The sequence below is a fragment of the Lates calcarifer genome, linkage group LG13, assembly GCF_001640805.2.
Source record: "Lates calcarifer isolate ASB-BC8 linkage group LG13, TLL_Latcal_v3, whole genome shotgun sequence".
Taxonomy (NCBI): Eukaryota; Metazoa; Chordata; class Actinopteri; family Centropomidae; genus Lates; species Lates calcarifer.
In genome coordinates this window covers 13,129,044-13,155,952 of record NC_066845.1, presented here as the reverse complement: position 1 = coordinate 13,155,952, position 26,909 = coordinate 13,129,044, and the positions used below count along the sequence as shown (strand labels likewise).

The window sequence follows — 26,909 nt, the reverse complement described above, 5'->3', positions numbered from 1 at the left end:
TACACTCAACATAATGAGATAATTCATTTAACTTGATTGTCAACACATTTTGCCACACAGTACATACTTCATAATGCTTAGTAAAGCAGAGAAGCATAAGAAAACTTAAACCCTTCAACATCCTAATATGATAATAAGATAGTAATTTCTTTAATTTACTGTCTTTAGTTTTCCAAATAAGGCAACTTGTCCAGTATTGACCACAGGAATAACTTGAAAATAGATGGTACATTTATTCAGCTTCTTTGCCTGTGGGCATTTATTTGGGGGGGTGTGTATATCTGTGTATATATGTGCCAATCTAATCTGTGTGATCTAATCAGCAGTGTGTATTGTGGAGTCGGTGACATGCCACTCCAGGCCCGTGGTCCTGTCTCTGAACTGGCTCTCAACCCAGTGAGACACCGATACACACTCCTCTGAGAGAGATATCAGTCTGCCTCATCACCCACAGACATACACACACACACACACACACACACACACAGACATACACACAAGCTAGGAAGGAGAACAAGATAACAATCATACTTCCACAGCTGATTCCCTATTTTCTCATCGAAGAAACCACACCATCCTACCTCCTTCTTTTCTCTTTCTCCTCTCTGCAACCAATTTCAGGTCTATACAGTAGAAACATCTTGTAGATTTCTTTTGTTCTTTTTTCATACCTCTGTCTTTTTTCTCTTCTCTTTTTTCCACCTCTTTATGTGATGTCTCCCTTCTCAGAATCGCCTCCCCTGTCTTCATCTGTAGGCAGCTGACAGCTTCTTTCACTTTTCTTTGTCAATTTCTCCTTCTCCCTCTCTCTCTGTCTCTCTAGTCCTCTTTTTCATCTGCCCCCCAACCCGCCCCCCACCCCCCCATCTGCTTTCGCTTTTGTTTGCCTGGCCCCTCTCCCATCCCAACTTGATAATGAGGAATGCAGTGTGACCCTGACCTCCATCGGCCCTGCAACCACCTCCGACCCCTCCAAGTGACCTCCGGTCTCTGTTTTGACAGCTTGATTAATTACCCAGTGTTATGATTTATGAGAAAAGCAGTATGTAAAAATAATAGACAACAGGTGGTCTTAAAAAAAAAAGTAGTAGATTTGAAAGAGCTTCTAGTGAGAATTGTGGTGGCGGTGGTGGGGTTGAAGGGGTTGGCCTGTGTGTGTGAGAGAGTGCTGAAGAGAGAGAGGATGTGTTTTACAGCCGCTCTCCATGGTTAATTGCTTTCAACCGTTTTTGAAGGCTACATTGGGTTAATAGGAAAATGTCTGTAGCTCCATGCATGGTTTCCTTAGTTGCCACAGCATGGATTTCTCCATGTGTATTTGGCCGTATGGCGAGAGGATGAAGGGGATTCCAACATACATGCGTAGCTCCATGTGTGTGCTGTGAAGCATAAACCCAGCCATGTGGTAATGACACTATGGAAAATGTGCTGGAACACACAGAGATACATACATGCATACACACAGACAGATATATTCTCCATCACCTCTTTACTAGGTTACATCCTGTGAAAGTAAGCAGAGTAAATGGCAGGACAGAGCAGCCATAGTGTTTACCCTTCACACTTCAAACACAGCTTGTGATTGGCTGTGGCGACCTCCCGTGACTCATGGACCTGTGGTGCAGCTCCACTTAGAGAGAGGTCAGACTCTTGGACTGTTGGAGTGTGTGTGTGTGTGTGATCGTGGTTGTGTGTGCTAATACTGTGGCCTTCAGATTTATTGCTGATTTCATGACTGTAGCCTGTTACACACAGTGTACAATACCACTGCAGATAGAAATGAATATTTTACACATATAAAACAGAAAACTTCATCTCATGAAAGGTCACACTTAACATGAAATATCACGCACCTCACATAGCAACAGTCAGCACTGTCGACAGGACCACCAGTTCTCTCTGTGGCTCTCCCTCCTAGGTCACAATAACAGGGCAGGGGTGAAGGGATTCCTCTTTCACCTTTGACCTATAGAGGTCATCGTGGTCTTGTGATGTTCAGTAAGATTAATACGCTGGGTGCAACAGCATAGACACATTATTCACAGACACAGTGCCGATTACTGGTAGATGACTCTCAGCACAGCATGCCTGCATTTATTCAACACAAAATCTGAATTTAGAATTGAAGAAACTATACTTTTTAAAAATTTATTTATTTATTTTTTGTGAAATGACACATGCTACGTAGCAGTTATTAACTATTAAAACATAATCTATCAAGTTATTTTTATTTTAACACTCTGATGGACTGTAATTTTTTTTTTCTTAGTAATTCACCATGGCATACACACATGTGCTTGTGTATTATTTTACCATGGTGACGGGGTATGTGCCTAGGTCTATGCATACACATGCCTCTATAAATGTGTTCATGTGTGTGCCATGTTTAGATGTGTCCTACCATTGACCCCGGTTGGCTCAGTCTGTACATATGGCCATGCGTCTCGCACCCACCGTGTGTGTGTTCATGTGTGTTAACGCACTAACTACCTGTCCAGATGGTGAAGTAGAAACATTCATCGACAGCGCTCTTTAAGAATTCACATGATGGTGGAATTCCTCAACTTCAGTCGAACTGAAAAGCACTCTCACTTTTTGGTGTCACTTAGTGTCAGTGTTATCATCATGATTAACAGAGATTGGTATTTCACTGTCATTGCAGAGGTTAGATGCCTTATTTTTGTCCATTCTTTGGAAAATAGATTTTGAATAGCAGCGAAATACTTCTTTATAACCATCACCATTATAATCATCATCTTCATTTAGCATCGTGTTCCTTCCTTCCTAGGCCCATCCAATTCAGGCTTTGTCTTCCTTCCTTCCTTCCGTGCACAGTTATTAGTGGCCTTCAGGACAGGGTTGCTCCTGGGACGCCTCCACTCCTCCTGTCTTCCCTCTTTTTGTAGCTTCTCTGCCTCCCCCCCTCTGCTCTCCTCTCTCCCTGATTTATACATTAAATAGTTAGGCAGGAGGGCAGGGAGGCACCTATCATTCCATGATCTATATCTCTCTGTGCCCTCATTAAAAATACATGTGTATGCTTAGGGGAGACAATATAGAATATATAAATCAAAATGCTAACGGCGTCAGAATAAGCCTCCTGTATTTATTTCCCCATAGCTTTCCCTCTGCAGGCTGAGGACTCTTCCCGCTCACTGTACCCTGTGTTAGTATGCTCTAATATTAACGTGGAAATACCATATTATGCAGCCGATTTGATAATCTGGTGGCTGAGGCATGACTCATGATATTCCATTTTCTGATTTTTTAAGTTAAATAATTAAAAGGTTTCAGTGTAAAAAGATATAATCAAATATTCAGATACTTGAATGACTGCTAAGTTGCACAGACAGCTCTAAAATCTTAGAGCCAATGAGTTAACATTCACAGTTGTGTCTTTGTGAATGACACATAGGTCTTCTGTAAAAAAAAGTTGACAAATGGCTTGTGTAACATTTACTTGCACAATCGATAGCTCTGACAATTTCCACCTGGACGGTGATTAATGCTACATCCACCCCCAATCTAGCAACCCCCACCTCCAACCCTACACCCCCCTCTGTGGGTGTCGTGCTGAGAGCAGATGAAGCAGGCCTCCGAACTCTTGTGTTTGAGTCAGCATACATGCACATGTGTTTATGTGGCAGCGTCGATGCTTATCAACCATTGAGCATAAATAGTGGCTGAACAAATTTACAGATTCACAGAAGTTGAGTATGGTAAATGATTGACATATAAACGGACTTTGGCATCACGCTGAGTGGGTTACTCAACAGTGTTTGTGTGAATGTCTTTATATCTATCTTTTCACTAAGGTGCTGAAAATAGACAGGTCGGAAGGAGCGAGACAGGAAGAGAGAAATAGAAAGTGAAACAGAAAGAAAGAAATGTAAATGCGAGCATGAAAAGAAGCTGAGGCATCAGGGATCAGAAGCTGTGCTATTCTCTCCACTTCCTCCACCCCACTGCTCCACTTTGAACTAATTTATAAATATTCAGCTCCACATATAAACAATATCCAAATGAGCCCAGACATCCATGCCAAGGTTAAAAACTCTGCTGCTTATTACAGATACAACTACTTGACTAGCTCCAAAGGTTAGCCTCCTATTCTGACCTAAACTATTTGTGCTCATTAAGATCAAGAAAAAGATAATCATTACCACAGTCTTATTTACTTTGACCGAATTAGTGTACGACTACATTAGTGGAAGCAAACGCTGAAAACAGTCTTTGAACTTGAAGTGAAAAGTTGAATTTAAAGAAACTTAATTAAATGTGTGCTCTTTATTAGAGGAGAAACCCATGCAGTTGGGCGATTTGTTCAAAATTAACTCAGAGGGCAGATGGGGAGATGAAGCTCCAGTTTGTCTCACTTTTCCTGTGTAAACATTTGTGTTGGCTGTTCAGTTGATTGCTTAAACATACAGGGATGTGGTGTTAAGCAAAGGATCCCAAAAAAAGCAAGTTGAGCACATGTATGTTGTGTATGTACTGCGATTTATGCTACTCAGTTCTAGTATCTTGTCTTCACCTATGTTGTTACCTTCTACCTTATATCTATTTTTCTTTACCAACGTGAACTTTTTTTAAAGAAATGTAAGATAATAATATTTCATAACATTTAGATCTTCTCGGAAAGTAAAGGCATGGCCCCCTGGGTATCACTAGTTATCAAGAGGATGATTGATTTTGTGTTGACAGGCTGATGACAATCCCGTCTCATCCCCTCTCACATCACCCCTAAGATCCACACATGTCTTTTCATAGCCTCTGTGGTACAGTAAGTACTCTTCCACCCCTCTGCTCTCAGAGAAACATGGCTGTGTGCTTGGTGGGTATGGGGGTGGGGGGTGGGGGGTCTCAGACTGGTGCTGTGTTAAAATGAGAAAGGGGGCACCATGACTTAATCTGACAGTACTGTGCGATCTGTGTGGTATGTCAGCCTCAGGGAGAGGAGGAGTGGGAAAAAAAGAGGGAGAGAGAGAGAGAAGAGGGGGATCGGATGGATAAAGGGGCCCTGCATGCAAAAAAAAAAAAGCTCACATAGAGACTGAGACAGACAAGGTCACACAGAGCAGGGTGGCCCTGACAGAGAGGGAGAGTGAGAGTGTACTTGTTATTACAGTATTTACCTTCCCTCTCAGCTCCCTCATACCTCTTTATTGAGGAACAGTCTGTTTTTTCTGTCTTCCTGTAAACAGTTTTTTACTTGTATTTGATGCCACTTCAGCCCCTAGTAAACTGAAATGTGAACGAACTGTGATGCCATCACTTTGCTCGCGCTTATTTTCCAACTTAGCCTTTCTTCTCGGTCAGCCATTGTGCCTTGCTCAGATCTCAAATCCGACTGTAGCCTGCAGACATCCCTCCCCTCCTCCTCTTCTCATTGGGTGTGCCATGCTGGGTGACCCTTTCCTCCTTGTCAGTCAAGCCTGAGTAGCAAATCGGGAGCTGTGTGTTGCTGGAACAAGGAAGTGGAGGAAAGGCTGTTGAGAAAAGCTTGCGCCGCTTGTCTTGATCCTAACAGCCCCCCGACAGAAAACTAATAAAGTAAGCTACCCCAAGAGCCAATTTCAATGGACACCTATAGACTGCACGCTGATTGCTGTGATGTAAGATGCATGCGCACGGATACACAAATGCATTAAAATACAAGTGCAATGTGAAAGAGAGCATTTATATGCTCCTATTCAGCAAACAGCCACACATACAACCTCAAATTCACACAACCATACCATCCACTTTCCTCACTGCATGCACCCGTGACCGCTATCAGCCATGCTTTGTACCTGTCAAGTGCTGTCCTTTTCCCTGTGCCCAAAGCCCTGCTCACTACATGAGAGCTCTCACATCAAAGCTTCGCTGAGCTCCACACGCACAGATGAAACACCCTCTCACTCCGGCCGCCTCTCTCCCTGCTCCCGCACATTAGACACATTTCATTTCATTACAACGCCACTGGAAAAATAGAGGTGCTGCTGTCTTAAAGGGACATCTTATTTACTCTCCCTTGCACTTGTGTAGTCACTCACATGTAGACGCGCACACACACACACACACAGACACTGTCAGCTCTCTTTTCAAATAATGCAACTGGAAGGGAAAATAATGATCTGTTACCATCAAAGTTCTAGTGGGCAAACGGCATCTAATTTGACCATAAAGAGGGCAGATCAGTGTTATCAGAGTATTGACAGTATTGTGAAGACAGCACAGTATAGTCCAGTTTTATGATAATAAATCACCAATAGTGCATAATATCATGATCTTTATATTGCAGCTTATAGCTCATATGATTTACTTTTTTATTAATTATTTTGTCAATACCTTGTGGATAGTAAGGGGTGTTTGGATTTTTAAGGGCTTCACAATCCCGCATGTGGGGATGACGGAGGAAGGGTTTCATCACGATGATGAGACAAGCCCTGGTTTCCGTAGCAGCAGCAGCCTTTGTTGTGCTATCTGGTGCGGGACAGGCCGACAAAGGAGCGCTAAGGAGCGTCCGGCGCAGGGTGATGGGGGTCGGCGTGCCCCCCCTTAGAGGGGTCGGGGCGACCCTCTTGACCGCTGGCCCCAGGGCAGGGGCTCAGTGTGGTGGTGGCACAGGGGCACCCACAGGGCATGGGAATAGACTTAGCCCCCATACTGCAGCAGAAAGACAAGACTGACCCAACGCTAGAGGACCGTGTGTGTCTGCTTTATTTGAGACAGTGTGTGTGTATAGGACAAAGGCAAAGTGACCTAGTGTTAGCAATGTGTGAGAGAGAGATTTAGTAGTATAAAAAGCAGGGTGACCCGAGGTTTGCAATGTGAATTTGTGTAAGATTCACACTTTGACAGCACATCACAGCACAAAGATCAGATTTAGCAGGTGTATCCAGTGTGTGTGTGTGTGTGTGTGTGTGTGTGTGTGTGTGTGTGAGAGAGAGAGAGAGAGAGAGAGAGAGAGAGAGAGAGACTTAACAGTTAGCTAGAAACACAAAGACCAAATGACCTAACTTTAGAAGGGTGTATGACAGAGAGATTTAGCTGTCACAAAACAACACAAAGACTAGGATGATGAAAATAAGCTCTGTGGGAGAAGTTCTGTGGGATTTTGGGAAAGCAGACATTGATTTGAATATCTTATTTTTTTCGTTTTATTTTGTGTATATTGATAGGTTCTGTATATCCAATTAAAGGTGTAATACCTTTTTTAAACTTCTACATAAGAAAAGGTAGAATCACATGTATAAAATTTGAGTTTAATTATTTTTTTTTATTTTTTTTATGTGAAAAATAAAGTCCACCAGTACCAGACTCATTGTTACATTTTTGGTTGATGGAGAGAAGAATAAGAGGAGGAAGTGACTGGACAGGGAGAGCAGTGTTGTCCTGACACCAACACAGACCTCTCAGTGTTCAAATAAATGATTGTTTCCGACATAGAGGTGAAGTCGGCGGCCCTGCTCCTCCAGACTAAATACGCCAACGACACTAGTTGCCTTTACAGCAATGTCCTTCTGGGTGACTGGACAGCTGAAAGGGTTAGCACTGTTAGCTTGGTTAGGTGTGTTAGCCTCTGCAAAGGAAAGGCCATAGGCTATAGGCCACTAAGGGTTAGCATAAGGAAGCTAAAGGCTAGGAACTGGGCCACTTGAGGTTAGCATTAATATGCTTAAGGCCAGGAAGACTTATTGACCAGTAAGGGTTAGGGTAAGAGCGCTGAAAACTAAACATAGTTGTAGGCCACTTAGGGTTAGCATCAGGTCATGTGGACCAGTGTTGTTAAACCATTAACTTTTGGCCTTGTGAACTAGGATTAGGGGAAAGGAGAAATGCACACAAAGTGATGTGATGGTGTTGGAGACGAGTCTTTTCATGTTTATTCTCTCCTTTCCTCCCATTTCATTTGGAAAACATTTTCAAAGTGTAGTGGACTTCTCATTCTTGAATTGTTTCATTTTTGTCATATGTTTATGTTGTTTGAGTATTATTTCACAGTTTTGAACTGAATCATTTATTGATTTTAAATTTGATCTCTTTTACAATGTTGTTGCCATAGGCTGTCTTGTCAGTTATTTTATCAGGCTGCCACCAGTGGGCAGTGGCACAAAGCTGGTGTGGATCTGGTTAGACTATATCTCTCTGTCGCTCCTTTCTTTTCTGTCTGTCTGTCTTATCATTTTACAATCTATCTATAACTCTCCTCCCTGTTTCTCACTCTTCCTTCCCTCTCTGCCTCCCTCCCGCTCTCTTCTGTCCTCTCCTTCCGTCATCCGCTCCCTACTTCTTTTTCATCCGGTGATCCATCTGTCTGAATGTGCGCTTGTGAGTCTAAACTTCTGTATTTGCGTGCAAATGTCTCTGTGATGTCTGAAGGCAGAATTAAGTCTCCCTAATAGACTTTCATCCAAAACCTCTTCAACTTCACTTTTCCTGCTGTATACATACACACACAGACTAATAAAATTCCAGGTCTGGAAAATTTGTATAAATACTATTACATGGACATGTAGTTTTTTAAGTCATAAGTTACTTATTAAAGTACTATTAGACTTGCTGTGCTTTGGAGTAAAATGCAAAACTTCATTCCATCATCATGGAGATGCCATTATGTAGCAGAAAATGTTTAAAGCTAAAATGAGAAAGGTACATTTGTTGAAGTGGCATTTAAAAGCTGAAAGTCAATTGATTTTTAAAACACATACTTTAAATATAATAATAAGCAATTTGTTGATGTACAATTTTCTTCTTTATTAAAAATAATTTCTTAAATTAATAATCTTTATATTAGTGTTACATTACAAATATGTCCATGAGGGAAGTACAGCCTTGTATGATTTTGAAAGGGAGTGAGAATCAGACTAATTTTATAATCTGAATAAGTGAGAAAGTGTCATTTTGCCGTTGTCAACACACGGCAGGTGCTAAGGGAAGGGGTGTGTGGCAGGTTTGATGTCGATGGGCACAGGAGGGACACACACACATGCTGCGTCAACGGAAGACAAACACATTGTGTTAACACTTATTAAGGAAGAGGAGACGTGCTGCCTTGCGAAGACAGTGTGTGTGATGGCGATTTGCAGTGGAAGCTGAGTGGCGCTGCCTCTCTTAACTCCCTCTCACGTCTCCTAAAGGTCTTTTTGCCAGCACTGATATTTTTCATTCTCCCTAGTATGTGTCCTTTGTATGATGTATGTGTTTACACAGGCGTATACCCATAAGTCTTAGTGGTTGTGTGAGAAAAGCACAACTTAAGTGGAACAGGAATCCATCCGTTTCCTGCTTTAGTTTCGGAGTGCTTGGGACAATAAACACAGTTAATTAAAATGGCTTCAAAGTTGAAGAAGTCACCAAAGGCTATAAGAAAACTTCCTTTTCTCCACAATACATTTCCCTTCTGTCATTCTCTTTTGTTATAACCACTTGGGTTTCTGCTCTTTTACATTTTCCCTCTTTTTCAACTCCTATTTTCATTTTTGGCCTTTTGAAACAGTGCACTGATTATTATTAATATTAATTCAAATGTTATTTTCATGTGAAAACTTTCTCAGCTTTTCAAAAAAAATTACACTTTTATCTTTAATGCTGTCTGTAGAAGTTTCAAGTCACATACACACAAACACATGCACATACACACAGATGCGTATGCAGTTGCAGCTAACTCTTTTGTTGAGTGATGGTGGGATCGATTGGGTTTGATATTAAGTGACACATGGCCTTTGGAGTCACTAAATGCTACTCACCGACTGAAACCACCGTCGCTGAATTCCAATCCCCCAGTTACTTCTCAGGCTTGTCCCTGCAGTGACACTCTCTCCTCCGTCTCTTTCTCCGCCATTTCTTTCAGTCTGGATTTGCATTTTTTCCCCAGTCATCTCACAATCTGTGTATTTTAATTGCTGTTACAATATTATTTGCTTTTAGATATCTATTATTGAGCTTTTCTTCCTCATAGACCATGAGCAACTACCAGACCTAGACTGAGCAGGTCAAGTTTTTGAGCTTCAGTGTGGGCAAGATTATTGTGCAGTATCAGATATATCATATCTTTCCCTCGAGTAGGTTTGACAAAGTTAATATTGGCTTTTCTCTAAGTAAAGATAATTATGAACAATCAACTAAAAAAACTACCAAAACTATTCTGGCAAACACCGCCATTTTAGGTTTAAGGGTTAAGTTTATACACACATTTTTAAAAGAAAAAAAAACAGAGAAAGACAAAAAATCTTTCTTTTCTGGAATTAAAAAAGAAAAAATATATATATACATTTTTCTGCAGGTCTCTAACTCTGTCACACATGCACACCCACATATATTTACCATGTTCTTTACTTCAAGATACATTTATTTTATTGATATGCCATAGATATTATGATTGATTCCCTTTTTTCTCAACCTCGTTAATTAATTAATAAGTTTTACTTTGATCATAAAGCATTTTCTTATAAAATAAAATATCATAGATGCTGAAGAATTATTGAGAGCAGTATCTGTTGTAGATGATGCCATAGCTCTCATACACATGCTTCTGTTTCTTATATGTTTTAGGACGGCTATGGTGTGATGGTGCTCAACCCCAATGAGAACTACCTAGAGGTGGAGAAGCCAGCCAAGTCCTCTCCCCTGCCCTCTCCCACTGAACCCTCGGACGAACCAGCTGAAAAGAGGGAACGCAAAGATGACAAAGAGGGCAAAAAGAAGAGAGAATTTTATGAGAAGTACCGTAACCCACAGAAGGAGACGGAGACGGAACGTATCCCTATACGGGTAAGTCGGAGATGGGGGGAGGGAGGGACGAGGGGATGGAGAGAGGGAGAAGAGACAGAAAAGGAAGGCAGGAAGGAAATGTTTGGAAAGCCGGGGCGGAGGGACAGAAGGATAGATGTTCATCAAAAACAGACAAAATGGGGGAGGCGAACGGCGGGCCGACAGTCTAGGGTTGTAGGAGGAGGTAGGAGAAGAGACTAAGGTGAGAAAACGGGAGGGAGGAATTTGGGCAAGTTTGGAAGAGACAAAAGAGGCAAGAAGGTGCAGGGAGGAGGAGGGTGGGAGGCAGCTAGCTGAGGAAGCAAGGGAAGGAAATGTTAGGTAACAAGGGATGAAGGGAGGATGGGAGGCAGAGGGAGAAAGAGAGGCTCTTGTGTGGTCAGCCTGTGTGTGAAGAGGTTGGCCGTGCTCCAGTCGCCTCTCAGTGAGCAAGTGTTAACCACATGGCTACCTCCCTCTCTCCCTCTTCCTCTCCCTCTTTCCGTCTCTCTCTTTTTCTCTCTCAGATGGTGGGCTGGTCAGTGCAGCTCTGGCCCTTCACTCTTGTTGACCGCTGGGATTATTATCTCCCTAACACACACTGCAAACACACTGCAACATTCTTATCATGCTGCACTGACCGTACACCCCCTAATCATACACCCACACATACACGCATGTGCATACGAGCACACACAGCCTAGCTTGGCCACTTTACCTTGTGGTCAAACACAGGAGGCGACCCTTTGCATAAATCTAGTTTTACTGTAAAAATAAATATGGCCATAGTGATGTGAAATGAAAATAATGTTGTCCTCTTCATAGATGTCTTTTCTTTCACCCCTGCCAACAAAAATCATAATTTGCAGCCTCAATAAGGTCCAGCCATTTTTTTCTTAAAAGCTTTCATTCAGTAAAATTTAAAAAATGATGGGCACAGCAAGCTGAGGTTTCAGGTGTCAAGTGTCCTCATCGATTAACTGTGTCTTACTTTGGTTGATGGCAGTAGCGTCACAGTAATGCATGTACGTTCCTGTGTGTGGGTGGGTGTTTTTGCATGTGAGTCTGTGTGTGTGTGTGTGTGTGTGTGGGTGGGTGTGTGTGTGTGTGTGTGTGTGTGTGTGTGTGTGTGTGTGAGAAAGACGTCAGTCTCTGGTGTCTGACAAGAGTTAGGGCTGCTGTGGGACTAGCGGGTGGTGTGTGAGCTGTCAACGCAGGCTTTTTTTTTCTCACCCCCCCTGGCAGTACCTTTACACACACTCTAATAAGGGATAATTAGTCGCAGTGCTGTTTTACTCCATCACACTTTTTTACATGTGCGCTGTTTCCCCATCATTCAGCTGATGAACTTGCTTTACACTATCTGACATTATGGTAAACAATCCATCATGTCATTTACAGTGATGCGGGCAAACTAATTTACATCTATGGTCAGCTCTGTAGTTTTTTTATTTTAAGCAGTAGCAATTAGAATTTCAAATAGTGATGGGAGCTTGTATCATAACTTGTTTTGTTTTGAGGGTGTAATTTGAATGGTTTTCTAATTTCATTGATTTCTCTTTTTCTCCATATACATACACTCACCCAGCACTTTATTAGCAACACCTGTACACCAGCTTATTCATGCAATTGTCCAATCAGCTAATCATGTGGCAGCAGTAGAATGTATAAAATCATACTGATAAAGGTCAGAAACTTCAATTAATCTTCATTTCTATTCATTCTTCATTTAACATCAGAATGGGGAAAAAGCGATCATAGTGATTTTAATCGTAGCATGATTGTTGGTGTCAGTTCGGCAGGTTTTAGTGTTTTTGAAATCTCCTGGGATTTTCATGCACAACATCTAGAGTTTATTCAGAATGCTGCAAAAAACAATAACATCAAGTGAGTGGTAGCTCTGCGGACTGAAACGCCTTGTTGATGAGACAGGTCAGAAGAGAATGGCCAGACTGGTTGGAGTTGACAGAAAAGCTATGGTAACTCAGATTACCACTCTTTACAACTGTGGTGAGCAGAAAAACATCTCAGAATGCAGCAGCCTATCAGAGTATTGTTGCTGACCATGTGTATCCCTTTATGGCCACAATTTACCCAGCTTTTACTGGCTACCTCCAGAATGCTAATGCACCATGATACAAAGCAAGAGACGTTCAAACAGTTCCATGGACATGACAAGGAGTTCATTCTACTAAAGTGGTCTCGCGAGTCACCATATCTGAATCTTATAGAACACCTTTGGGATGTAGTAGAATCTGAGATTGACAGCATGAATGTGCAGCTGACAAATCTGCAAAAATTATGTGATGAAATCATGTTAAACATGGACCAGACTCTCAAAGCAATGTTTCCAACATCTTGTGGAATCCATGCTACTAAGAACTGATTGTTTTGATAGAAAAGCGAGGCCCTGTTCAATATTAGTATGGTGTTCTTAATAAAGTGCTTGGCGAGTGTATATATATATTTCTCCTTCCTCTCTCCTCTTGCCTGAAATGTTTAACACTCAGTAATGTTAGCAGCGTGAGATCATTAACACCGTGCTAACCAAGGTTTCCCCATCCTTTGAGGAAGCATGCAGTACTATTCACATCTTGATATTAGGCTCTGCTTTCTTCGTCTGCATATTATGCTCAACAGGGTCAGATCAGAGGTGGTATGTAGCAGTAGTAGTGTGTCTTTCTGAGATTGCAGTGTATCTTCGAAATACTGCACAGTTAAACAGTCTTGGTCTTTTCACAACTCCTTGAGCTGAGGACAGGCAACATAATGGGTAACTGGCAAATACTAGCCAGACCAGTGGCATGTTCTTTTCATATACTTTAAGCTAGCACATTGATAATTGATTTAGCACTCCATACCATGCAGTATTCTGTGTTATGGCATTTAAAATGTATTTAAAAATTGCTTTCTGTGTCTACTTTTTTGGACCAGCAGGCTAATACAAAATTATCTTCATTAACCTGAAAAATAGGGGTCATGTAGAAGGTTTAGATTTTCCAGCCAAATACACTTGTCCTTAGATGCAGGGATTGTAAGACTTGGGATAAAGATTAATGAGTGAGCAGGCTGGCTCTGTGTTGGTGCCCCTTGAATTTTGACCTTTGACCCAGAAGTCAGCAGGATGTTTGTGTGTATGACCTCGCCTCTATCATCCACACCTCCTCCTGCACTGCATTACCCTCCACTGTTCTTCCTCTGTCCAGCCCAGAGTAAGCTGTCACACGCACACACATACACGCATGCACATAAACACATGCAGATATGCGAAGGCACACACATCCCGGCAGACAAAAGAGTAAAGGAGGTGGAAAAAGAACTAAGGTTTTGACATTTGTGTGTGTGTGTGTGTGTGTGTGTGTGTGCGTGTGTGTACGTACGTGTGTATCTTTCTCCTTCACCTCTGTTAGTCGGGGTGGGTGGTGGATCAAATCAAACCCCTTTAGCAGGGCTGTTTTCATCTTTTTTTAACAGCACCCACCCAAGATTCGCTCACTCACACACACAAGCGTGCACTCACACATACACAAACCTTTTTATTCACTACATCTCTCACTCTAACTCCCACTGAGCTGCCAGACCACCTGCACACAGCCATTCAGAAACACACACACTGAAATATATACCTCTACTCCTCCCAATATAATGAAATCCAACATTACACAAAAAACAGCCGGAATAAGCTGGAATTAACACCTGTCTTGCTCTGTATTTGTACCTATGAGACCCAAATTATATTGTACGGTTTCTTTTTTTTTTTTTACTACATTGACTCAAAAAGACTGACAAACACACACACATACACACACACCAGCCCTCTGATAGAGTTGAGTTGATTAATACGCTTCCTTACACACATTAATAAGCTCTTAACTGCTTTTAGGATTCTTACTTTTTAGCCTTGGGTTCATAGTGTGCAACCTCTCAACCTTATCTAATCCCTCTCCTCTCCTCTCCTCCAGATCACACACCACTGGGCCATTTCTAGGGGGGATGTTGGTTGAGGAGGGAAAGAGAAAGAGAGAGAACAGAGGGAGGGATGGAGGGATAGAAGGTCTGATCGGAGGGATGCTGATGAGGATAGTGGAAGAGTTGGGGGGGGGTGCTTTCTTAGCACTTTGCCATATAGAAGTTTGGGAGTTCACTTTACTCTGAATTTTAGCAGTAATCCAGTTAGCTATTTTCTGTCAGCCAAGCGGAGGAATGGCAGGAACAAAAGGCACATTCATGGGCTTAAGAAGCTTCCAAAGAGTTCACCCAAGGCTGGCTGGCTGGGATTAGGCCAGCAGGCCCTGGAAAGAAGAAGGGAAAAAAAAGAGCAAGGGGGACAAAAAACAGAGCTTTGCCTTTTTTTAAGCACCACTTATTTTTATAAATGACTGGAATACTTTTCTCTCTTTCTCTTGTAGTTTTTTATGCTTTTCCTTTTAACATCTCACACTGTACGTTTCTTAAATGTTCAGAGTGAGAGATAGACTGAGAGGCCTCACTCCAATAGCATTTTAAAGTAGCAGATAGATTTTTTTACTCTTAACAGAGTTGATGTAAGATCCTCTCAAGAGTCTTCTTTATTTACTTTTTTAAATCATATTTTCATATTACACCTTTAGTTTTTCTGTCTTCAGAGCAAGTGCAGAACTCTTCTAATTTCTTGGTGACGTATGAGGCAAAACAGGGGGCCTTGTACTGTTGCATACTGATCTGACTCTGGACTGTACAGAGTGTGTTTCCTAAAGGAAGGAGCATCCATTATTTAGCCGCTGCCGCTCCAAGAACCATTATTCCCAGCTGCAGCTGTCCACAGGGGCCAGCTGAGATCCTTGTCCTTGTCTGTGCTTAGCAGATGATGCCCTGTTTCTCCATGTTCAAACTGTACTACAAAATGTCCAGAGGATTCACTAACGTACATGCACACACACCTACACACACAACAAAACTTGATTATTAACATTAAGACATGGACACACAAGCACACACACAGGTAATTGTATTCGACATGATTCTACAGTGTTTCTCTATGGGACTAGGTTTTTGCTCTTTGTCACCTTCACCCCTTTGCCCCAGTCTGTGGCCCACAAGCAATTATACAGACAGGGTTTATTTGACCTTTGGCCTGTGGCTGTGCCAAGAGGTAAGGCTCAGCATTTCCAAGGACAGGTAGGGACTTGATTAACCTCTGAACTTGGTCAGGGAAGCGGTCAATGACCAGAGCTAAAGGGCAGCTCACCTGCTTGCTGCAGAGAACAAATTGGCTGGATGCCATCTTTGTATTTGTGTGTATATTTCTGTGAGTGTGGTAGAGAAAAATCTTTGACCTGTGCGCATGTGTATCTGTCTTTATAAGCTTATTTTTCATATTTAAGGCCACAGTATGCTGTGGTGTGTGGCGTGTTTTTATTTCAGGTTTATCTCCTTGTTAAGAATTGAGTGTACAAGTGAGTGCATTTGACTTCTTAGTTTTAAAGGGGAGTCTGCTAAATTTCATGCTTGTTTGTGTGCGTGAGCATTTTTGGATATGTGTTAATGTGTAGCACATAACATCTGTGTGTACGCATACCTGTGTGTTTGCTCAAGGCAGAACCAGTGTAGCTGGTCTCAGATCCCTGCTCCCAATCTTCTAGTCAGGTCAACCATCAAACACATCCATCCTGCCCTCCCTCGCACCTCCCCACCCACTGAGCTCCTCTCTCTCTCTTTTCCTCTCTGTGCACAACCCTGTTGTGGATACAGGCTGACCCGAATAAAGACATACACAGACCCACACACTCACGTACACACGCAGCACCTCAGGGTCATACTGGAACAAACACAGCCTTGTCTGCCTGCCCGCTCTCCTTTGCCTTATGTCAATTAATGGCTCGCAGTAATTTCACCTGACAATCCGGGCGGCAGCGCGAGGCTAGCCGAGATGTCACAGCGATGACCTTTCTGGCCTGCAGCCGCTCTTTTCTAATAAAGAATCTCACAAACCCACAGCAACTTCCTTTGTACTTTGTTAATGAGTTATTGATTTGAAACAATGCCCTGGCAAATATTGTCAGAGCAGACTGACCCCACCAAGGTCATGCTATTTTATTGTATACAGTCTGAGCACGCTAATCTGCACGCAGGATGACATGTACGCTATAGTTTTTCTCCTTCCTCTGGCACTCTCTCTCTCTCTCTCTCTCTCTCTCTCTCTCTCTCTCTCTCTCTCTCTCTCTCTCCCTCCCTCTCTCCCTCTCACTGTCTCTCTCCTTACACTGTGTATCCCCTCATTGCAAAGTTGAATAACACACCTACACATACATTTCTGTCTCATGCACACACACACGTGTGCACAGTTTCCCCTCTCTTGTTAGTCTTGCACACGTTTTTCACCTCATCCTCCCTTTTCTCTGTCTCTTTCTCACATCATTATATTCCCCACTCTCCATAGGTACCATACCTGCTAATTACCCACAATGCCACAGTCATTATTTTCACATCTCTGCCGCTAATTTGCTCCATACCTTCCTTTCCCCCACTCTAGCAGACCCATCAGCTCCCAGACAGCTTCTAGCTAACTTCAGCTCTCTGTCTGCTTTAAAAGCCAGTAAAGAAAGAAACAAAGACTGGAAGGGAAGGAAAAAAGGAAAAGAGATGGCGAAGGAGTACACATCCCAGACATTGATTAGAATGCAATTGCAAACAGGTGTCGTGGAGGTCCACTTTTTAATTGTGTGCACAGAGACATGTACGCAATCACACAGACTAACTCACTCTAATAATCTCTTTGCTAATACCAAACATGTAATTATGTACATTGCTTATTTAATATTTAATCATCAGGCCAAATGAAAACAATCTTGTTCTGTGATGATCAGGATATATTAAAGTGCATAATGACTGGGGCTGGAGGTGGGTTTACCCAGTATGTGGCCTGAGAGCAGGAAGGTACTGAGAGATTGAGAGAGATCAGTCAGCCAGTAAGTCAGTTTCCTGCATGTGTGTTTGTCTGTGAGAGAGCATGAGTGAATGAGAGAGAACGAGAGAGCTCCTGTGTAATTTGAGTAATTTGTTTCTACCTCTTTCCATGCAGGAAGGAACTCTGAGATAATATTGTTGTGTGATGTGTGTTTGTATTACTTTTGATTCCACTTCAGCTCTCACTCTTAACACCTTGAAATACTTATTGACATTTTTTGCAAGATTGGAACCAGCACTACTCAGGCAAAAGAGTCCAAACCCAATAAAGTTGTTTAGGCATCCCGTAACACTGTCCTGACACTTTGGCTCCCACTAAAAGGTTTCTGAGTGTAAAAAGTATAATGGCTCTTATCCACTAGATTCCGTCCGGTCCACACTGCTCACCGTCTCCCGACTAGAAATTCCAGCTTCCTCAGAAGTTTTCTGAAGTCGTGTGTGTTTTGGATGACTGAGGAGGAGGAGCAGAAGGGAGGAGCAGGGAGGTCTGAAGTGGTTGTTTGTCAGAGTGCGTTGATGTTGTTAGATTCATTGTTTCCTGTGTTGGTCAGACACTGGGTTTGTGTTGGCGTTGGGGCTGTTATTCTGGCTGCAGCGCTCTCCTCTCCTCCGCTCTCCTCTCTCTGCTTCTCATTACAGTGAATAAACACAGGGCAAGTATTGGACCGGACAACTTTTGAAGAAACAAGAGAGAGAGACTGTGTGTGTGTATGTGAGTTGCAGTCTGTGTACATGCAGCACTGGAGCATGCCTGTTTATGTGTGTGTCTGTTCAAGGGTGACTGCAATTATGTGTGGCATTAGAATGGAGTGTGAGTTGTTATTGTTTAAGTAATGGAAAGAGCTAAATTGAACAAATTCTTGAAACTAGACAACTGGAAGGCAAATGCATTCTGCAGTTGGAACCAGTTATGGACGAAAAGTGGGGTAGATAGTCATGCACAATGTTGCGTAGCAGGTTGTCTAGCAGCTTTAATGATGACGTAAGGTATAACACATAATCAGCATTCTGTTGATTGGGTAGCAGAAGTTGCCTAAAACCACATTTTGGTTAGTTGACTCACTGCAGCCTTTGAAATTGTGTCAAAATTCAGTGTATCTACATATATATTGAGTATATATCCCACACAGTATATTGCTCAAAGATGTGTTTGGCAGCATCCTTGCTGTACTGGCTGAGCTGTCCAATCACTGAGTATATATCACTTTAATCACAAGCTGTGTGATGAAAGCACTTACACAAGATTGTACTATAGGGAGCTGTCTGCACTAGAGGTCATGATGACTGACAATAAATGCACATTAGTTAAGTTTGCATGCATAAAAGTGTGTGTGTGTGTGTGTGTGTGTGTGTGTGGGGTGGGGTGGGGGTGGGGCAACATGTTTTGTGAATTCCAAGACCAGAGCTGGGGGAACCCGTCAAAATCCTCTCATAGACTGCTGTCTCTTTCTGCTACACACACAGATACTGTGTATACTGTATACCCTCCATTATATGTATGGCTCTCTCTCTCCCTCTCTCTCTCTTTCTCTTGCTCACTCTCCTCTTCTCTCTATCTATCCATCTCCTTTCTCTAGCTCTCTCCCTATTTTTATTTCTTTTTGATAATAGTTAGCTGTCAGTATCTGGAGACTGTCTGGTCCTGAGACTGTCTAGGGAGCAGATTTGTATTTTATATTCTCTGCGGGGACAGTATGGATCACTATGTATTCGGTAAACACACACAAACAGTATACTCTCTCAAATGTCCCTTGACAGTCATGGCTGAAGGATGTTGGCAACAGGTGTGCAGTTGGGATGCTACCCTGACAGTGCTGGCAGATGCACACACAACATACACACATACACACACACACACAAACAACAAACTGTGGGGAAACTGTGGAAAATAAATAAATAAGCTAAGATACTGTGTGAGAGCTGGTGACAGGAAGCTGGTCTCGCAGGGCGGTGTGCTCCACTGCAGCTAATTAACCCCAGGAAATAATTGCTACAATATGCAAATGCTGTTTAGATAATTCACTACACTGCCATGCCAGGTAGTCAGTCACTCTGTTGCCTGCCGCTGAGGGTGCAGGCAAAGAGTGTGTGTTGTTCTGTGTACGTTTGTGTGTGAAGTTCGGTGATGGAGTCAGGCGCACGTGGGGACTCATTTGCCACCATGAAGACATCAAACAGGCAATATTTTTCTTAAAATCATTACTATTATTCAGGGAATAGCAGTAAGTGATAATACTAACCTTGTATTCACATTGACTGAAAACCAACATTATCAATTATTGTCCGTTGATTAGCAATTTTGGTTTTTGATGACTTGAATGTCATACACACACACACACCCGTAAGTGTGTGTCCTCTACAGTAGCAAACCCTGCCTAATGCCTCCATGTCAGACATTGTTACTAAAGAGTGGGTGGAGAGGTGGACAAAACAGGAGATGGAAGAGTGTTAAGAAGAACAGGTGGGATCAGCAGAGGAGAAAAAGAGGGTAGAGGAGAGGAAAGGGGTGAGGCAGGGAGGCAGGCTAATGAAATGGGCTTCACAGATGAAGGGTGACATGGCGGAGGAGAGAGGAGGGAGACATCAAAGGACTTTGATGCCACAGCCTTTCAGACAGACAACTCCGCTTCAGCCAGCTCCTCCATGCACACAGGATAACACACACACACACAAGCACACGCATAGCACTGATGGCAGAAGGGCAGGGCAGAGCAGAGTTGCCTGCTCTTGCATCACACTCTGTGAATGGAGGTGGGTGCTGACACTACAACCCCCTCATGCTAATCTAGCAGTAAACACAAACACTCTGACAGGTTAATTTACCTCTAGACAAACACAGCAACAAAAACACACATCAGCACATCATCAAATAGTACAAGCACACACACACTTGCACACAAACTTGTACACACAGATGCATGCAAGTAAACACCTCATCAAATCACAAGCTGCCTTACTTTCCTCTCAAAGTAAAGTTTAAACCATATTTTCTGTAATGTGCGTGTGTTCTACACTTCCTTCTCAGTTACCACCTTTATGAGAGAGAATGTTGAAATAATTATCTTCCTGTGATAATATGCTGTCTTACTTTGTAAAATGCAGACACATTTATGGAAAGTAACAGAATAATCTTTTAAGACGCCTCCTCTGTCCTTTACCTCATATAACTAATGATTTGTTTTGGAGTCACATGGAAAAGTTTGACACTCAATTAACAGATGAGCTTACATTCTCTATAGGCCATGTGCTTGTTTATTTCAAGATATGATATCCTTTTTTATATACGTCCATATGCTAATTAAGAGAATGGTGTGTGTGCTTGGGTGTGTGTGTGTGTGTGTATTATGTTTGTATCCAGTATGGTGCTATCTTAAATACAGTGTGACATTGCTGATCTAAAGATACAGGTGTTTCTAGACGACAAAGCTCCATGCATAGTGTAGCTTCTTGTGGGAATGTATTGTTGATTTCTATTGTGAACCAGACAGTTTGATAGGAAATCAAAGTCTAAAATCAATGTCACAAGTTCATTAACGGATGCCCTTTTCTCGCCTGTACTTTTACTATTGTTCTTGCAGGCCCTGCATAAGCACTTACATCTCTGGTTAATTAAACATGTCTTCTACCATTCTGTGTTTGTCCTGCACGTGTGTGTATGACTGTGCATGGGAATGAGAACATATTTAGATGTATTTATTTGTGACTGTTGTGCATTGGTGCAACATTATGTGTGTGTGGTTTTTTATATGCATTTGCAAATCTCCTCTCTGTTGTTTTTTTCTTTGACCTTCCCACTATGCGTCCACTGGTGTATAGATGGGCCATCGATTCAGCAACAGGGTACAAATTAAGATTTAAACGTTACGTCACCCAGGCTATTGAGTTTTACATTTAGGGCATTTGCAATATGCAAGACTTATTGATCTGCTGAAGTGTGGCTCTTTATAGAAATCACCTCAGGCCACCAACACTTTTTTGTTTCTCTTTTATACCTCTCTCTTTTTGGCTGGCCCAAGGGTGCTGGTTTCAATGCTGTAGCATTAAATTTCTAAGAGTCTGACAACTCTATTGATGTTTCAGTCTCATTGGCTGGACACCTTAAATGTTTCTTAATTGCACAGCTGTGGTTGTCAGAGTTCGTTGACAGAGTTCAAGCTCATAAGGTTTCCCTCCGTCTATTTGGTTATGGATCTAACATTGGAGTGGCTTTTTTGTGTTGCAGGAAAATGGTTCCTCCGAGGAACACGTGCTATACGTGTGGGACCACTTTGTGTCCAAAGCCGCAGCCAAGAATGTCTTCATCATGGCCCACAGCTATGGAGGGCTGTCTTTCGTTGAGCTGGTGAGTGTTTTAGTTTTCCACTTATCCTTCCTACCTCCCACTGACATAAAGACACAGTGAGACACACAATACACTCCTGTCAGCACAATCCCTCTCACACATGTTCATGTTGGAAAATCTGCATATTCTAACTCTTGGAAGAATACAGACTAAAATTGAAGTTTGCAACGCTTCAGTACATACAGTACTAACACCCATTAGTATTCAAAAAAACAAAAAAATATTCTCAAACTTACACACACATAAATACAAACGTGCAGGGCAGTACTAGCACCAGTTACCTCAGGGAGACAGGCAGCAGAGCGACTGTGTGTGAAACATGGTGGAACAATTAAAAATAAATAGCATTTAGTTTCTTTGAAAAGTACTCCTTCTGTAAACAATCTGGTTCATCCTTGTCCTTGGGCACTATCCACCTCCTCTACACATCAAGAACACAAGGAAAGAGGGGAGAGGAGAGGGCTGGATAGCTAAATCTAGGGATGGCAATACAACAACAGTGGTACTGTTAAACCAGATCTGCTGCAGAGCATGCAGATCTCCCAGCCTTAAGAGAGACAGAGGATAGGTTGAAAGATGGTGGGAGGGAAGTGGATTTGATGGAATTAATGGTGCACAGGGGAGGCTGAAAATAAAAGTTTGGCCAGCCTCTTGGCTTTATAACCGCACCCTTTAGCTAAATAGGCCTACAGTGTGTCTTTTGCGGGTTATATGAAAGCTTCTGAGGTTAATGCTTTATTTTCTAGTATACTATGATGTCCTACTGGGACCCTACATCACATATTGATCATCACTTTCTCTTCTCTTAGTGTTTTAATGACTAGAGTTACCCAATAATAAAGCTTCAGTGTGCAGATAGCCAATACCATCATGGTGAGTTATCCTCCTTACTGGGTTGGTGTAGCATTCAAGAGCCATGTTTGATGGTGGGAAGTTTATATTTGTACCCGTCTATCTTGCTACCTGCTGCTTGATTTATCATCCAGTCTAATAATATAAAATATAATATATACCATGTGTTGTGTAGTTTATGTGCTTCAAAAGGGATACAATTTCACTCTGTCTTAGAGCTCTTTTTGTACCATTCAGATTAATCCTAATCCAAAAATCATGATACAGAAAATGTAGTTTGAGCACACATAAATAGCTTACAAATTGCAAAGTTTCAGGGTACCTGGATTTGATGTTTAGTGTGTAAAGTATTTAAAGATAGTATAATAGTAAACAAATGGAAGTCATGTTTTATGTGTATTAGGTTCTGAAATCCCAACAATCACTTGTATGTAGCTATAGTCTGGCTCAGTGCCAAGCTTATAACATGCTGTGCTAGCAAGTTACCGCAAAGGACTACACTGTATTAAGCTCTGCTAGCTAACACACTGTGCTAGTTGTGTTTGCAAGCCTCTCTATGATCTGAGAGCTGGGTTACATTGCCAGTCTGCTGGTTTCTTGATCTGAAGGATTTACTGCGAGATCCACCACATCTCATATTATTTAGGACATATCTCTCCTCTTTTCTTGGGAAGGGGAGGAGGAGGAAGGCGGCACAATGAGGATACGACTAGTGGGGGATTAAAGGTGGGCACTTGTCCCACTGGTGTTTTCAGGAATATTTTATTTTCTTTCTTTTTCTTTCACCTACTCTTTTTTTGTTTAGTATTTTGTAATTTTAATTTGGCTGCTAAATATTCATGCAGTGTTTTGTCCGTGACAGCCTCACAATCTCCTGGGCTTTCTCACAGTGTGACGAAGACTAGCTATTCTCTCTATTTGTATCTTTCTGTCTCTCTGTGTTTCCTTCAGTCAGACTCTCTGTGTGTGTGCGTGCATGTGTGTGTAAAGGCCTCAACAAGATTCTAACTGCTTTCTTTTATGTGATGTCCTTGTCATGTGAAAACCCTCTTAAAACACTCCCATACAGTATATGCATATATAGTAGATTCAGTATGGTGAAGATAACATCAGATAACATCAAAACAGAGACTTGAAAGATCTTTGTGTTCACTCTAAGTGACAGGGTGTTCGAATATGGCATTGTCAGGTTTCCCTCGAGGCCATCCCAGCTTCTGTTGTCTGTCAGTGTCGAAACTCCTTCACCTCTTCCATCCTGACACCAACACAAACACATATATGCATGCATTCATAGTTTTTATTAGCTACCCTCAATTGCCTGTCTTTACCTATCAACGACTTTGTTTAAAGAGAGAAGTCTGTAGACGTGTCCAAGTCAATAGTGCCAATTTTTGAAATATTAAGTTTTTTTTCCTATGCACTTTATATTTTGTTTAGGAGCATTGTTCATTTAAACTATTCTACTAGTCTCTACTCTAGGCTGTTTTGCTTTTTATCCAAATGCACTCAAACTTCTCCCCACTCACAGACATGCACTTTACAGGAGTACCACATAAATATCCACATGGGATTTAAAGCAGCCACTATACATTTCTTACTTGTTATTGCTGTATTTTTGTACTCCCTCACACATAAGCGCACACATACTCGTGCACATACAAGCACACACATACGCACAAACATACACATGCACGCCGTCTACTTAATTGAGGAGAAAGTGGTCCAGCGGGACAGGACGGGAGGTGTGTGCGCATGAGCAGGCGAGTGGAGAGTGGAGCCTTGCGGGATGAACCATTTGACACATGAGAAGACCCAAAGAAAACAAGCTGTCTGTGGGTTAATTACTACTCCCCTTTGCAGTTAATAAATACATTTCTGATCAAGCACATCAAAAAGGCCCGCCATTAATTTCTCCTGCTCGCTCCCATTGCTCCGGAGCATGTTAGCCCCTGTTTGGAGTGCTCAAGTGTTTCATTGCAATTTGATTTCTTTTAAAACACTTCACAGAGTGTACTGACTAATTATAGATACATCAAAGAGTAGCTAACTGCCTTTGAATGCGAGAGAGAAAGAGAGGCTTGCGCTGCAGGGGGAAGGCTGCTTGCTCTTTCTTTGCTTCGCCCCCACCTTTTTCGCCCTTTTCCCCTGTCTACCATTCTATAGCTATCGCAGAATCCATCCATCCAACTAAGTTCACTGTTTTGCAGTTCTGTCCTTTTTTCTATCTCTTATTCAGAGTCTCTGGTCTCCTCTGACAACTGTTTTCATGCTCGGCCAGCCTGTTCCTCCCTGCTCCTCCTCCTCTGTCTCTCTCAGCTGTATAGTTTTAAAGGAAGATAGGTCATGTTCCCTCAGTCATGCTACCTTGTTTTGAACCCAGTAGTCCTATATTCCTTTCAAAGTCTAAAGGGTTTTAGCCTATGGACCGTCTTTCTCTCATTGTCTCATACACACAGTACACACACACATAAACTAGCCATGCTCATTTAGGTTCCAGGTTCACATTATCCTTTCTTCACCTGAGGACAAAATCTCACCCGAGAACGAACCAGGGAGAGAGAGGAAGGGACTGAGGGGATAGAGCCATACAGAATTAGGGCCCTGCCTCCATCTCTCCCTCTGCTCAGCCTGTCTTTTCATCTTTCTTCGATGCCAGGAGTGAGGGGGGCAGGGGGGACTGAACGTGTAAGTGGTGGTGGTGGTGGTTGTGTTGAGGAAGGGTTGTCTAACCCGTACTAACCTTCCCGCTCACAGAGTGAAAAAGGAGCACACTTATTGGATAGGACAGGGCAGCATTATATAAGGTCTTATGTAAGAATGCATCTGTCTCCCAGTACACAAATGTGTGGGTGCCAACCAGACAACCAGCCAGCCGCCACAACAGCCCTTCAAAAACATGATTACAGATTTTGAGAGTCCTCTGTGAACACACCACATACATACAGTGCATGCTTGCAAAGTATCTGTCTGTACACTTTCTGGATAGTGCCATCTGTTTCAATCTATAATGAATATAGATAGTTTTCTCTCTGTTTGTCCTTGGTTTCATGTGTGTGTAAGTGTATGTGTGTGTTGTGGCTAGGTGTCAGATGTGGGAAGAGATGCTTGAGGTGAGACAGATAGATATGGAGGATTTTTTCACTCCTTGTGGACTTCATCGCTATACCGGTGTGGAGGATGAGAAAGATGAAACACTGCTGGGTGAATCAGTCTGAGTCGGAGAAGTTTGTTTTACATCGCTGAGAGTTTAGAAAATGATTGAATTTCACTGCTGTGATACAGCATCTTTATACTAAATTAGAGGTTTTTATGTTGTATGGTATGGGAAGATGTAAGAAGAACAATACGTTTATTTCTGTTACACTGTGCATTGTTTGTGCCTAATCAGATTCACAAGTTGAAATACAAGTAAGTAAAAGTAGTTGTGCATATATTTTCTGTGTCTCTTTAAGATTTCCTATTCATTAACCACAGATACTTTTCCAAAGCTCATTGCCATTTCTCTGGGCAATGCAAATGTTTAAAAAACGTTTTTTTTTTTTTTTTTGCCTTGTCAGTCTTTGGTTTCTCACTCAACCCTTCCACCACAAAATTCACCATCCCAAAATCCACTCTGCTTTATGTCCTGTTTTGTGTCCCCATTTCCTTCATCCTCCTAATTCCCCCTCTCTCAGACGTGGTGACCCTCAGGGCAGCGGTGGTGCCAACTATGCCCTCTGTGCAGGACTCTGGGTCTGGCAGTAGTCTGTACAGCTCCATGACTGGCATGGTAACAGCCCACTAAACACATGGCACTGTGCAAACACTTGTGTTTTTCATTCCTTTTCTATTTTACAGCATGCCTCTGGAAAATTACTAAAATTTACATATACGTAAATATTAGAATACACTTTAGTGTTTAGTTGTTATTGTACCTGATCTTCAGTTTAGTGTCAACCTCTGTGATTTTAAAGGACTACCTAGATTTTTAGGGAAATATACTTATTTGCTTTCTCACTGTCATTTTTCTTCTTATGTATTTAGCATGTGTAGAAAT

General features: G+C 42.1%; 1 protein-coding gene across 2 annotated transcripts in view; it reads left to right on the top strand.

Annotated features, from left to right (window-relative positions):
• Positions 1-26,909, top strand: part of fam172a (family with sequence similarity 172 member A) — a 156,549-nt gene that overhangs the window by 46,364 nt on the left and 83,276 nt on the right. For both annotated transcript variants that reach the window (XM_018668786.2, XM_051074982.1), the window contains exons 7-8: positions 10,537-10,755; positions 21,902-22,021. In XM_018668786.2, coding sequence (XP_018524302.1) covers positions 10,537-10,755; positions 21,902-22,021 — 339 coding nt within the window. The remainder of the gene's footprint in view (positions 1-10,536; positions 10,756-21,901; positions 22,022-26,909) is intronic.